The 14,653-nt window shown below is 43.6% G+C and overlaps 2 protein-coding genes across 5 annotated transcripts in view; one reads left to right on the forward strand and one right to left on the reverse strand.

The window, feature by feature from the left end:
• LOC139415923 (calcium-binding protein 2-like) overlaps positions 1-11,664 on the forward strand; it is a 15,124-nt gene extending 3,460 nt beyond the window's left edge. The window contains exons 1-8 of one of the 3 annotated variants that reach the window (XM_071164096.1): positions 29-116; positions 320-418; positions 1,264-1,399; positions 2,319-2,349; positions 2,715-2,858; positions 4,100-4,209; positions 4,534-4,681; positions 10,204-10,381. In XM_071164096.1, the coding sequence (XP_071020197.1) occupies positions 321-418; positions 1,264-1,399; positions 2,319-2,349; positions 2,715-2,858; positions 4,100-4,209; positions 4,534-4,681; positions 10,204-10,232 (696 nt within the window). In that variant the 5' untranslated portion in view covers positions 29-116; position 320 and the 3' untranslated portion in view covers positions 10,233-10,381. Of the gene's footprint in view, positions 1-28; positions 170-319; positions 419-1,263; positions 1,400-2,318; positions 2,350-2,714; positions 2,859-4,099; positions 4,210-4,533; positions 4,682-10,203 lie in introns of those variants that run through there. The other 2 variants (XM_071164097.1, XM_071164095.1) reach the window with 2 other exon arrangements.
• Positions 11,629-14,653, reverse strand: part of LOC139415921 (tudor domain-containing protein 7B-like) — a 43,024-nt gene continuing 39,999 nt past the window's right edge. For both annotated transcript variants that reach the window (XM_071164093.1, XM_071164094.1), the window contains exon 19: positions 11,629-14,171. In XM_071164093.1, coding sequence (XP_071020194.1) covers positions 13,951-14,171 — 221 coding nt within the window. In that variant the 3' untranslated portion in view covers positions 11,629-13,950. The remainder of the gene's footprint in view (positions 14,172-14,653) is intronic.

Genomic DNA, 14,653 nt, shown 5'->3' on the forward strand with positions numbered 1-14,653 from the left:
GGGATGAAGGAGAGGAGAGCAAAAGGACCCAATCCTGTCATTCACATTACTGAAGGAGAAAGACTGCACCTCCTATTTCTTTCTTTAGCTTTTGGTTTTGTACCGGACAGCTGAAGGTAAGGACAACGCAGATCAATTATCAGTTTGAACTCTTTGCACAGAATAGAAGGTGAGATTGGTTGATGACCTACTCCTTGACTGTGTATCCCTAAAGTAGGTGACACCTCTTTTCCCTCAGTGTGATTGGCTAGACTTGAATAGAAATCATATTTTTTTGTGAGTGTGTGACAACTGAGTAACTTTCCACATTTTTCTCCAGTATGTCTAAGACCCCATCCACCACTTCTGCAGCCTCTGTAACCTCGGCAACGTCTGCAACCTCTGTAACCTCGGCAACGTCTGCAGCCTCCACAGACAGGTAAGATCATCTGAGACAGGAGAATTCACAGCAGGGAAAGACAGTGGGAATGTTGGGCAACAATAAAGTTATTGAGAGACATTGGAACCGTACACACTGATATGTTGCCTGAGGCTGACAAAGCGGTTGTGATACACCTGATGTTTTTGGCCCAAAAATAATTTCAAGTGGTGTCTTCACCACGATACCTGGATCGTTTTTTTTGTTTTGTTGTTGCAGAAAATATCTCTGTTTTTATCTTGTTGTACCAAATGCGTCTTACTTCAGTTGTAAAACTTCAAGGTGTACGAAGGGGCCATTGAGTGATGACCTTATTTCTATGCATTCACCCGATGGTGATTATGTTAAGTCAAGGTGTACGAAGGGGCCATTGAGTGATGACCTTATTTCTATGCATTCACCCGATGGTGATTATGTTAAGTCAAGGTGTACGAAGGGGCCATTGAGTGATGACCTTATTTCTATGCATTCACCCGATGGTGATTATGTTAAGTCAAGGCGGCGAGATGATAAGTAAGTATCCTTGCACCAGCATTGGCATGTGTGAGCAAGAATGGCTGATAGAACGGCCATCTCCTGTTTCTGTAACGTGAGGCAGCTTGATGAACAAGTACACCACCTGGAGTGGACATGACGCTAGTCTGTCGCAGAGCATTACCCCCAATCTATCTGCTTAACGCTGAGTGCCAAGCAGAGACGCATTGTCTCCCATTTTACAGTCTTTTAGTGTTACTCCCAACCTTCCAATCTCAGGGTCGGACACTCTAACCACACGGCCACTGAGCCGGTAAGATACCGCTTGTCATTGTCTCTAATATGAACCCCTGTGTTCTCTTGGCTCCTAGCAAAGGTGGTAAATCCTCCCAGAAGTCCTCAGCCTCGGGTTCAGAGTCGGCTCCCAAGAAGGTGTCTAAGAAAGAGCAGAAGAGACAAGACATGGAGAAGATACACACCACCCTGCTCTGCAGCGTGTTTGGAGCGGTATACACACAGCTACTTTACCCTTTGACCCCTAACCCATAATCCTGACCTATAACCCCACACCACTTAGTGAGCGACATGCTAGGCTAACAGCAGGCTGGTGTTTGGTGGGGAGTGAAAAGTCAGGGAAGCTGCTATTTTAGCTGAGCTTCGGATCTCTGCATGCCGATGTATGTGAGTGCGTGCCTGCTTATCTGCCAGCATGCTGCATCCGTGCCTTCCTGTGTGTATGACTGTGTGTGTGTGGTGGTGGGGGGGGAGTAGTTATCCTCTCACCACTCATTAGGATTAAGGCTAGAAGATGCTGGAAGAGCATCGAACAAAAGGGGAAAGTTAGACGGTTATTTTAATCATGTTTAGACCAGATCATGTTTTATGTTTTATGAACAATTGCTGTTGTCTTCCTTTGAAATGTTTCCTGACATTATGAAACTTAACCCGGGGACATCGATTAAGGAAAGAAGAATTCAAATCAGAACTTAAAACTAGATCGTATTGAGCATGCTGTGTGAGCATGTCGGCTGTGCGTGTCAACACAACACGTCACACACGTGTGAACGAGGTTGAATGTTTTCCCAGAGAAACAGGGTGGAACTCTTAATGATTTAATCCACCATGAGAAGGAAACGTCCTTAACTGTACCTGTCCCCAATCCCTCACTAATTTACCTCACTACAGTACCAGAATGATCTCCTCTTACACAACAGTCTAAATCTAACATTTCCTGTCCTAAACTTCCAGCCATAAGCATCTGTTTTTGTCCCAACGTCTTCAAGGTTGCCCTTATCCACATTGTAGTACATGGGGATCTTCTGCAAGTCATGCGCTATAATATTACACAAAATGTAAGCCTGATTGAAGTATTGTCAGACAGTGTTGTTTCTCTCTAAAACACCTCTCCCCTGCTGTCTTCCTTTAGGAGAGAGAGTTGGCTCAAGCTGAGTTGGATGGTGAGTCTTCTTAGCACAGTGATGTTGCATATACAGTAGAATGCTTTATTTCAAGTAGGTTGACCAGTAGCACCACTCAATACATTGAGCTCGTATTACTCAAGTTAGGATTCAGCCAGACATTATATTTGTAAAAGGGGGGTAGCTTTGAGTCATCCATAGAAATAGCATGACTAGAATGGACAAAACTCCCCTCAGACCACAGAACTTTGGCAGTACTGTCAGGGGTAGAATCAATATGGCCGTCAGCCCAGCCATCACAGAATGTTGACTTGGGAATGGGAATGGGAATGTTCTTTCTAGTAATTCGACTTCCATGGTGTCATCATCACCTTCTGACCTCTAACATTTGACGTTTGGAGCAGAGCTGGACTTTGCCTTCAAGGAGTTTGACTACGACTGCGACGGCTACCTGAACTACAAGGACGTGGCAGAGTGCATGAGGACCATGGGCTACATGCCCACTGAGATGGAGCTTCTGGAAATAGTACAACAGATTAAGATGAGGAGTGAGTGTCTTATAACTGTTATATAGCTGTTATGGACCTGTTACATACCTGTTATAACCTGTTACAGACCTGTTATAACCTGTTACAAACCTGTTACAGACCTACTATAACCTGTTATAGACCTGTTATAACCTGTTACAGACCTGTTACAGATCTGTTATAACCTGTTATAGACCTGTTATAACCTGTTACAGACCTGTTACAGACCTGTTATAACCTATTACAGACCTGTTACAGATCTGTTATAACCTGTTACAGACCTGTTACAGATCTGTTATAACCTGTTACAGACCCGTTACAGATCTGTTGTAACCTGTTACAGACCTGTTACAGACCTGTTATAGACCTGTTTTAACCTGTTACAGACCTGTTTTAACCTGTTACAGACTTGTTATAGACCTGTTACATACAGACCTGTTATAACCTGTTACAGACCAGTTACAGACCAGTTATAGACCTGTTACAAACCTGTTATAGACCCATTACAGACCCATTACATACCTGTTATAGACCTGTTTTAACCTGTTACAGACCAGTTACAGACCAGTTATAGACCTGTTACAAACCTGTTATAGGCCTGTTACAGACCTGCTATAACCTGTTACAGATCTGTTATAACATGTTACAGACCTGTCAAAACCTGTTATAGACCTGTTATAAATCTGTTACAGACCTGTTACAGACCAGTTACAGACCAGTTATAGACCTGTTACAAACCTGTTATAGGCCTGTTACAGACCTGCTATAACCTGTTACAGACCTGTTACAGATCTGTTATAACATGTTACAGACCTGTCAAAACCTGTTATAGACCTGTTATAAATCTGTTACAGACCTGTTATAAATCTGTTACAGACCTGTTATAAATATGTTACAGACCTGTTATAACCTGTAACAGACCTGTTATAAATCTGTTACAGACCTGTTATAACCTGTAACAGACCTGTTATAACCTGTTATAGACCTGTTACAGACCTGTTATAGCCTGTTATAGACCTTTTATAACCTGTTCTAACCTGTTACAGACCCGTTATAGTTCTGCTGGAGATCAAGATGAGGATTGTGTGATATGACTGCTGAAGAGGGAGAAAGAGAGATGGAGAAAGACAGAGAGAAAGACAGAGAGGAGAACAGATACAGACTCATGTCAATGTAGTGACATGACTGACATGACTGTTGATTGGTGTGTTGGTCCAGTCCCTATCTGTGTCCTGATTGTTGATTGGTATGTTTCTCTGCAGTGGGTGGTCTGATGGATTTTGATGACTTCTGTGAGCTAATGGGTCCCAGGATAATGGGGGAGACTGTTGACATGCTGGGGCTGAAGGAGCTCAGATCAGCCTTCTCTCAGGTAAGAGATTGAGATTGGAACCAAATGACACTACAAATAAAAACACAGGCATTATAACTCAAACGTTCATCCTCCAGCGTTTACATCCTTGCATGATTGAGCTGACCTACTCTTCCTCAAATTCAGATTCAGCCCTCAACCAATATTAACTCACCTGTTTACTTAATCACCCCCATCCTCTCGTCCTCAACATCCTCTCCTCACCTCTCCCCTCCCTTCTCCTCATTCCTCCTCACCTCTCCTCACTCCTCCTCTCACCCCTCCTCGCCTCTCCTCTAACCCCTCCTCGCCTCACCCCTCTCCCCTCCTCACCTCTCCTCTCAGTTTGACCAAGACTGTGATGGGAAAATCAGTCAGGATGAGATGAAGGAAGCGGTGAAGTGTTTTCTGGGGGAGAAACTGAAGAAAGGAGAGCTGGAAGATATCCTCAAGGAGATTGACATCAATGGAGATGGAAGCGTCGACTTTGACGGTGAGGAGATAATTGTGCACACACACAGACGTGTACGATCACTTACAGTTCCAGTCAAAAGTTTGGATACTCATTAAAGGGTTTTTCTTTATTTTTACTATTTTCTACATTGTAGAATAATAGTGAAGACATCAAAAATATGGAATCATGTAGTAACCAAAAAAGTGTTAAATAAATCCAAATATATTTTAGATTTTAGATTCTTCAAAGTAGCCACCCTTTGCCTTGAATGTCACTCTTGGCATTCTCTCAACCAGCTTCACCTGGGATGCTTTTCCAATAGTCTGCTGAGCACAGGTTGGCTGCTTTTCCTTCACTCTGCGGTCCAACTCATCCCAAACCATCTCATTTGGGTTGAGGCCGAGTGATTGTGGATGCCAGGTCATCTGATGCAGCACTCCATCACTCTCCTTCTTGGTCAAATAGCCCTTACACAGCATGGAGGTGTGTTGCGTCATTGTCCTGTTGAAAAACAAATGATAGTCCCACAAAGCGCAAACCGGATGGGATATAGCTGCAGAATGCTGCGGTAGCCATATTGGTTAAGTGTGCCTTGAAATGTAAATAAATCACAGACAGGGTCACCAGCAAAGCACCCCCACACCATCAGCTAACTGGCTACAAGCTATTTAGTCATTGTTAGTTTTCTAACCTGGATAACACTCGCCAGTCCAGCTTCCCTGCCCCATCCACCGCTGCCCCCTGGACACTGATCACTTGGCTACATAGCTGATGCATGCTGGACTGTCCATTAATCACGGTAATCCATTCTGCTTGTTTATGTTTTATCTGTCGGCCCCAGCCGCACTTAGGCTCTGTGTGTAGTTAATCCGACCCTCTCTGCCTAATCAATCGCCATTCTACCATGCTGTTGTTGTGCTAGCTGATTAGCTGTTGTTGTCTCACCTACTGTTTTAGCTAGCTCTCCCAATTCAACACCTGTGATTACTGTATGCCTCGCTGTATGTCTCTCTCAAATGTCAATATGCCTTGTATACTGTTGTGCAGGTTAGTTATCATTGTTTTAGTTTACAATGGAGCCCCTAGTTCCACTCTTTATACCCCTGATACCTCCTTTGTCCCACCCCCCACACATGCGGTGACCTCACCCATTACAACCAGCATGTCCAGAGATACAACCTCTCTCATCATCACCCAGTGCCTGGGCTTACCTCCGCTGTACCCGCACCCCACCATACCCCTGTTTCCGCATTATGCCCTGAATATATTCTACCATGCCCAGAAACCTGCTCCTCTTATTCTCTGTCCCCAACGCCCTAGGCGACCAGTTTTGATAGCCTTCAGCCGCACCCTCATACTACTCCTTCTCTGTTCCGCGGGTGATGTGGAGGTAAACCCAGGCCCTGCATGTCCCCAGGCACCCTCATTTGTTGACTTCTGTGATCGAAAAAGCCTTGGTTTCATGCATGTCAACATCAGAAGCCTCCTCCCTAAGTTTGTCTTACTCACTGCTCTAGCACACTCTGCTAACCCTGATGTCCTTGCCGTGTCTGAATCCTGGCTCAGGAAGGCCACCAAAAATTCTGAGATTTCCATACCCAACTATAACATCTTCCGTCAAGATAGAACTGCCAAAGGGGGAGGAGTTGCAGTCTACTGCAGAGATAGCCTGCAAAGTAATGTCATACTTTCCAGGTCCATACCCAAACAGTTCGAACTACTAATTTTGAAAATTACTCTCTCCAGAAATAAGTCTCTCACTGTTGCCGCCTGCTACCGACCCCCCTCAGCTCCCAGCTGTGCCCTGGACACCATTTGTGAATTGATTGCCCCCCATCTAGCTTCAGAGTTTGTTCTGTTAGGTGACCTAAACTGGGATATGCTTAACACCCCGGCAGTCCTACAATCTAAGCTAGATGCCCTCAATCTCACTCAAATCATCAAGGAACCCACCAGGTACAACCCTAACTCCGTAAACAAGGGCACCCTCATAGACGTCATCCTGACCAACTGGCCCTCCAAATACACCTCCGCTGTCTTCAACCAGGATCTCAGCGATCACTGCCTCATTGCCTGTATCCGCTACGGAGCCGCAGTCAAACGACCACCCCTCATCACTGTCAAACGCTCCCTAAAACACTTCTGTGAGCAGGCCTTTCTAATCGACCTGGCCCGGGTATCCTGGAAGGACATTGACCTCATCCCGTCAGTTGAGGATGCCTGGTCTTTCTTTAAAAGTAACTTCCTCACCATTTTAGATAAGCATGCTCCGTTCAAAAAATGCAGAACTAAGAACAGATATAGCCCCTGGTTCACTCCAGACCTGACTGTCCTCGACCAGCACAAAAACATCCTGTGGCGGACTGCACTAACATCGAATAGTCCCCGCGATATGCAACTGTTCAGGGAAGTCAGGAACCAATACACACAGTCAGTCAGGAAAGCTAAAGCCAACTTCTTCAGGCAGAAGTTTGCATCCTGTAGCTCCAACTCCAAAAAGTTCTGGGACACTGTGAAGTCCATGGAGAACAAGAGCACCTCCTCCCAGCTGCCCACTGCACTGAGGCTAGGTAACACGGTCACCACCGATAAATCCATGATTATCGAAAACTTCAACAAGCATTTCTCAACGGCTGGCCATGCCTTCCGCCTGGCTACTCCAACCTCGGCCAACAGCTCCCCCCCCCCCGCAGCTACTCGCCCAAGCCTCTCCAGGTTCTCCTTTACCCAAATCCAGATAGCAGATGTTCTGAAAGAGCTGCAAAACCTGGACCCGTACAAATCAGCTGGGCTTGACAATCTGGACCCTCTATTCCTGAAACTATCCGCCGCCATTGTCGCAACCCCTATTACCAGCCTGTTCAACCTCTCTTTTATATCGTCTGAGATCCCCAAGGATTGGAAAGCTGCCGCAGTCATCCCCCTCTTCAAAGGGGGCGACACCCTGGACCCAAACTGTTACAGACCTATATCCATCCTGCCCTGCCTATCTAAGGTCTTCGAAAGCCAAGTCAATAAACAGGTCACTGACCATCTTGAATCCCACCGTACCTTCTCCGCTGTGCAATCTGTTTTCCGAGCCGGTCACGGGTGTACCTCAGCCACGCTCAAGGTACTAAACGATATCATAACCGCCATCGATAAAAGACAGTACTGTGCAGCCGTCTTCATAGACCTTGCCAAGGCTTTCGACTCTGTCAATCACCGTATTCTTATCGGCAGACTCAGTAGCCTCGGTTTTTCGGATGACTGCCTTGCCTAGTTCACCAATTACTTTGCAGACAGAGTTCAGTGTGTCAAATCGGAGGGCATGCTGTCCGGTCCTCTGGCAGTCTCTATGGGGGTGCCACAGGGTTCAATTCTCGGGCCGACTCTTTTCTCTGTATATATCAATGATGTTTCTCATGCTGCGGGCGATTCCCTGATCCACCTCTACGCAGACGACACCATTCTATATACTTCCGGCCCGTCCTTGGACACTGTGCTATCTAACCTCCAAACGAGCTTCAATGCCATACAGCACTCCTTCCGTGGCCTCCAACTGCTCTTAAACGCTAGTAAAACCAAATGCATGCTTTTCAACCGTTCGCTGCCTGCACCCGCACGCCTGACCAGCATCACCACCCTGGATGGTTCCGACCTTGAATATGTGGACATCTATAAGTACCTAGGTGTCTGGCTAGACTCTAAACTCTCCTTCCAGACCCATATCAAACATCTCCAATCGAAAATCAAATCAAGAGTCGGCTTTCTATTCCGCAACAAAGCCTCCTTCACTCACGCCGCCAAACTTACCCTAGTAAAACTGACTATCCTACCGATCCTCGACTTTGGCGATGTCATCTACAAAATTGCTTCCAACACTCTACTCAGCAAACTGGATGCAGTTTATCACAGTGCCATCCGTTTTGTCACTAAAGCACCTTATACCACCCACCACTGCGACTTGTATGCTCTAGTCGGCTGGCCCTCGCTACATATTCGTCGCCAGACCCACTGGCTCCAGGTCATCTACAAGTCCATGCTAGGTAAAGCTCCGCCTTATCTCAGTTCACTGGTTACGATGGCAACACCCATCCGTAGCACGCGCTCCAGCAGGTGTATCTCACTGATCATCCCTAAAGCCAACACCTCATTTGGCCGCCTTTCGTTCCAGTTCTCTGCTGCCTGTGACTGGAACGAATTGCAAAAATCGCTGAAGTTGGAGACTTTTATCTCCCTCACCAACTTCAAACATCTGCTATCTGAGCAGCTAACCGATCGCTGCAGCTGTACATAGTCTACTGGTAAATAGCCCACCCATTTTCACCTACCTACCTCATCCCCATACTGTTTTTATTTATTTATTTTTCTGCTCTTTTGCACACCAATATCTCTACCTGTACATAACCATCTGATCATTTATCACTCCAGTGTTAATCTGCATAATTGTAATTATTTGCCTACCTTCTCATGCCTTTTGCACACAATGTATATATAGACTCCCCTTTTTTCTACTGTGTTATTGACTTGTTAATTGTTTACTCCATGTGTAACTCTGTGTTGTCTGTTCACACTGCTATGCCTTATCTTGGCCAGGTCGCAGTTGCAAATGAGAACTTGTTCTCAACTAGCCTACCTGGTTAAATAAAGGTGAAATAAAAAAAATTAAAAAAAATCAGACCTCCTCCTCCTTGCTTCATGGTGGGAACCACACATGCGGAGATCATCCGTTCACCTTCTCTGCGTCTCACAAAGACATGGCGGTTGGAACCAAAAATCTAAAATTTGGACTCATCAGACCAAAGGACAGATTTCCACCTGTCTAATGTCCATTGCTCGTGTTTCTTGGCCCAAGCAAGTCTTCTTCATATTGGTGTCCTTTAGTAGTGGTTTCTTTGCAGCAATTCGACTATGAAGATCTGATTCACACAGTCTCCTCTGAACAGTTGTTGTTGAAATGTGTCTGTTACTTGAACTCTGTGAAGCATTTATTTGGGCTACAATTTCTGGGGCTAGTAACTCTAATGAACTTATCCTCTGCAGCAGAGGTATTTCTGGGTCTTCCTTTCCTGTGGTGGTCCTCATGAGAGCCAGTTTCATTATAGAGCTTGATGGTTTTTACGACTGCACTTGAAGAAATTGTCTGGATTGACTGACCTTCATGTCTTAAAGTAATGATGGAGACATGAAGGTCAGTCATTTCTCTTTGCTTATTTGAGCTGTTCTTGCCATAATATGGACTTTTACCAAACAGGGCAAACTTCTGTATACCACCCCCTTACCTTGTCACAACACAGCTGATTGGCTCAAACGCATTAAGAAGGAAAGAAATTCCACAATTCCATGTTGATTTGTTTAATACATTTTTTTTGGTTACTACATGATTCCATGTGTGTTATTTCATAGTTTTGATGTCTTCACTATTATTCCAGAATGTATAAAATAGTAAAAATAAAGAAAATCCCTGGAATGAGTAGGTGTGTCCAAACCTTTGACTGGTACAAACACACACAATTCTCTAACGCAGTGGTGGCCAAACATGTTGTGGCCTTTCTAATTTCCCCTCTCTTGCCTCCCAGAGTTCGTCATGATTCTGTCCATTCGATAAGCGCTGGAAGACCTGAGAGGACGCTATATCGTTTTAATGAATCTTGTTAGACTAAGACGAGATAACATTGTATGTGTGCATCTGTGTGTACTACTACACATGTACTACAGTTTAAAAGTTTGGGGTCACTTAGAAATGTACTTGTTTTTGAAAGAAAAGCCATTTTTTTGTCCATTAAAATAACATGAAATTGATCAGAAATAGAGTGTAGACATTGTTGATGTTGTAAATGACTATTGTAGTTGGAAACGGCTGATTTTTAATGGAATATCTACATAGGCGTACAAAGGCCCATTATCAGCAACCATCACTCCTGTGTTCCAATGGTACGTTGTGTTAGCTAATCCAAGTTTGTCATTTTAAAAGGCTAATTGATCATTAGAAAAACCTTTTGTAATTATGTTAGCACAGCTGAAAACTTTTGTTCGGATTAAAGAAGCAATACAATTGGCCTTCTTTAGACTAGTTGACTATCTGGAGCGTCAGCATTTGTGGGTTCAATTACAGGCACAGAATGGCCAGAAACAATAACTTTCATCTGAAACTCGTCAGTCTATTCTTGTTCTGAGAAATTGTGTTTTACGGGTACTATTTAATGAAGCTGCCAGTTGAGGACTTGAGGTGTCTGTTTCTCAAACTAGACTCTAATGTACTTCTCCTCATGCTCAGTTGTGCACCGTGGCCTCCCACTCTTTCTATTCTGGTTAGAGTCAGTTTGAGCTGTTCTGTGAAGGGATTAGTACACAGCGTTGTACGAGATCTTCAGTTTCTTGGCAATTTCTCACATGAAATAGCCTTCATTTTTCAGAACAGGAATAGACTGACAAGTTTCAAAATAAAGTTATTTGTTTCTGGCCATTTTGATCCTGTAATCAAACCCACAAATGCTAACGCTCCACTCAACTAGTTTAAAGATGAGAACAGCAGTTTTCAGCTGTGCCAACATAATTGCAAAAGGGTTTTCTAATGATCGATTGGCCTTTTAAAATAATAAACTACACGTGTTTGTGTCAGTATGTATGCTACAAGATCATATCCATGCCTAATGATGTAATGTGTATATCAGATCTAAGGATGAGATGTACTCCTCCCCATCCTCTCTTCTCTTCTCTCCATTCCTGCTCCCCATCCTCTCTTCTCTTCTCTCCATTCCTGCTCCCCATCCTCTGTTCCTCCCAACCTCTCCTGCCCCCCATCCTCTGTTCCTCCCAACCTCTCCTGCTCCCCATCCTCTGTTCCTCCCAACCTCTCCTGCCCCCCATCCTCTGTTCCTCCCAACCTCTCCTGCCCCCCATCCTCTGTTCCTCCCAACCTCTCCTGCCCCCCATCCTCTTTAATGTATTTGGGTTATTTATCTATTTATTGACACTGATGTGATATGACATGTAGATAAGTTACCATATTGCTATTTTAATAAAGAATTTGAATTTCATTATGAGTGACAACTACAGACAACAACAAAAAAGTTACGTTTTCTTTCTGTCTCGGTATGAACTTAACTTCTGCAAACAACTTGGCAAAGTTGACCATTTAACATTATTTCTAAAACGTTTTACATACTGTATGCAGTCAACCTCAAGTCTAAATGTCAACGAAAATAAAACCAATACGCTTAAAGGGATAGTTCAGCGATTTTACATATTTTTGTTTCCTCCCCATGAAAGCAGTGTATTTTAACAAAACCAAAGTGTTCTGTAGACTGATTTCAAAGTTAGGAAAAAATATCTAAATATGTAAAAATGTCTGAATTACCCCTTAACGCCAAGTAGATATTCTGTTCTCAGCTAAAGTCCAGCCAAACCATCACTCCCAACGGTAATTCAACAGTTCAGCAACATGTCCAATATACCGTGCAGTACTAGCCTAATATTGTAACAAACTAGAGTTTTTCTCAGTTCACATGGCCAGAAAAAACCCTTGGCCCCTAAGGATGTCTGCAGAAAGTCTTGTCGTCTGGCACAAATTCAACACTTGAAAAATAAATAAATGAAAACCCACTTTAATTTTTTTCCCGACCGATCTAAGTCACATGAGCGGGAAATAGAAATAACAATGGCTTCTTTGCATCATCAACTGACTAGAGGCAATGTATTTTTAGAGAGACAGTTCAGCGATTTTTACCTTCAAAGCAGTCTATGGACCAAAAGATTGGCTGAACTATCCCTTTAAGTATGTTTTGTAAACCTTCATGACGTCAGCCTGAAGTGTACAGGTCTCGGTAAAGGCCTTCATACTGTAACTGTCTTAATTAACAACAGTCTTTGATAAGTTGAGTTACAGTGCATTCGGAAAGTAATCAGACACCTTGACTTTTTCCACATTTTGTAACGCTACAGCCTTAGTTTCCCCCCCTTATCAGTCTGTCATTATATATTATAATGTGTAAAGCAAAAACAGGTTTAGAAATGTTTGCACATTTATAAAAAATACAAAACTGAAATATCACATTTACATAAGTATTCAGACCTTTTACTCAGTACTTTGTTGAAGCACCGTCAGCAGTGATTACAGCCTCAAGTCTCCTTGGGTATGACGCTACAAGCTTGACATACCTGTATGGGGAGTTTTTCCCATTCCTCTCAAGCTCGGTCAGGTTGGATGGGGAGCATCGCTGCACAGCTATTTTCAGATCACTCCAGAGATGTTCGATCAGGTTTAAGTCCGGGCTCTGGCTGGGCCAATCAAGGACATTCAGAGACTTGTCCCAAAGCCACTCCTGCGTGCTTAGGGTCATTGTCATCAAGGATCTCTCTGTACTTTGCTCCGTTCATCTTTCCCTCAACCCTGACTAGATTCTCAGTCCCTGCTGCTGAAAAACATCCCCACAGCATGATGCTGCCACATTTCACCTTAGGGATGGTGCCAGGTTTTCTCCAGACGTGATGCTTGCCATTCAGGCCAAAAAGAGTTCAATCTTGGTTTCATCAGACCAGAGAATCTTGTTTCTCATAGTGTGAGAGTCCTTTAGGTGCCTTTTGGCAAACTCCAAGTGGGCTGTCATGTGCCTTTTACTGAGGAGTGGCTTCCATCTGGCCACCCAACCATAAAGGCCTGATTGGTTGAGTGCTGTTTTTTTTTTAATAAAAAGCTGTTTTCGCTTTGTCATTATCGGGTATTGTGTGAAAATTGATGAGAAAAATATATATATTTAATACATTTTAGAATAAGGTTGTAATGTAACAAAATGTGGAAAAAGTCAAGGGGTCTGAATAGTTTGAATGCACTGTAAATACTTATTGTGCTTTGATTGTTAATGCAGCTTATGTATCACATACATATTTATTGAGTCAAGAAAACAAAAGTACAATATGAGTGAAGGCGTCAGGAAACCCATCCCATATCAAAGGCTAGACATTCAACAGATCATGACAACTCCTCTGTGTGGCAAAGCTTTTAGGGAAGTGATATTATTGAGCTTTTGATCAGAATGCCATTCTATACTGTGAGCGAGTGTGTTTCACTGTGTCCCCCCACTCTCAAGCACAACATGTCCAAGTCTCCTCTCCTTCCAACTGTCTCCCATTGTAACGGCAACAGTTCTGCTTTCTCATAGCAACATCCGTAGAAAAGTCCAGCATCCAACTACACTTAGATATCCAAAACAAATGTTTATACTTTATTATATCTATTTTTTAACATTTGTTTTGAATAGACCTACCTAGTTGTTCCTGCCATAACCAGCACTCTAGATGTACTGTTGTGCACAGGGTTGATCTAACTACACTTCTTTGGTGAGTTCGTCAGCGAACTCGGCCATGATGTCGTGAACCCAGACGTCCTTCTCCTCCTGCGAGGTGTCAACCAGGAAGACGGTCAACTTCCTGTCCCAGGGGTGATGCGCATCCTGTACGGCCTCCAGCTGGGCCACCAGCGGCTTCTTCTCCACATGGTTCCGGAACAAGATGGAAGCCTCCTCTGACCACTGCCTCAGCTTCACTCCTATTGGTGGAGAAGAAATGTTAGCCAATCAACAAGCTTCATACGAAAAAAACTATCCTCTGAATTCTGTATGAGAAATAGGCAAGTCAAAATTTTAATTTCATGAAATGGGATAAAAAAGTAAAGTAAAACATTTATATCACATATATCGTTTAAACCAGAGGTGTCAAACTAATTTTGTCCCAGGGGCAGAATTCGATCTTCAACAAGGTCCGGAGGGCTACACTGAAAATTTCCTCGTGGTCATAATTAGCAAAAAAGATAGTCCTCTATTAATCATTTTGGGGATTTTCTATGCTCCCTGACAGTCTAGGTTTAATTTCAGTGATAATTAGAGAGGTATAAAATGTAAGTGGTTTAAATGTAAGTCCATTATCCTTTCTACACAGTTTAAATGTGGTTTTAATCCATTTAAATTTGTTCCCCCGTCCACCAAAAACAGTTCCCCCTTCCGGATCTGGCCCGTATGTGTCACCCCTGCT

Source organism: Oncorhynchus clarkii, chromosome 9, assembly GCF_045791955.1.
Source record: "Oncorhynchus clarkii lewisi isolate Uvic-CL-2024 chromosome 9, UVic_Ocla_1.0, whole genome shotgun sequence".
In the NCBI taxonomy this organism is placed as follows: Eukaryota; Metazoa; Chordata; class Actinopteri; order Salmoniformes; family Salmonidae; genus Oncorhynchus; species Oncorhynchus clarkii.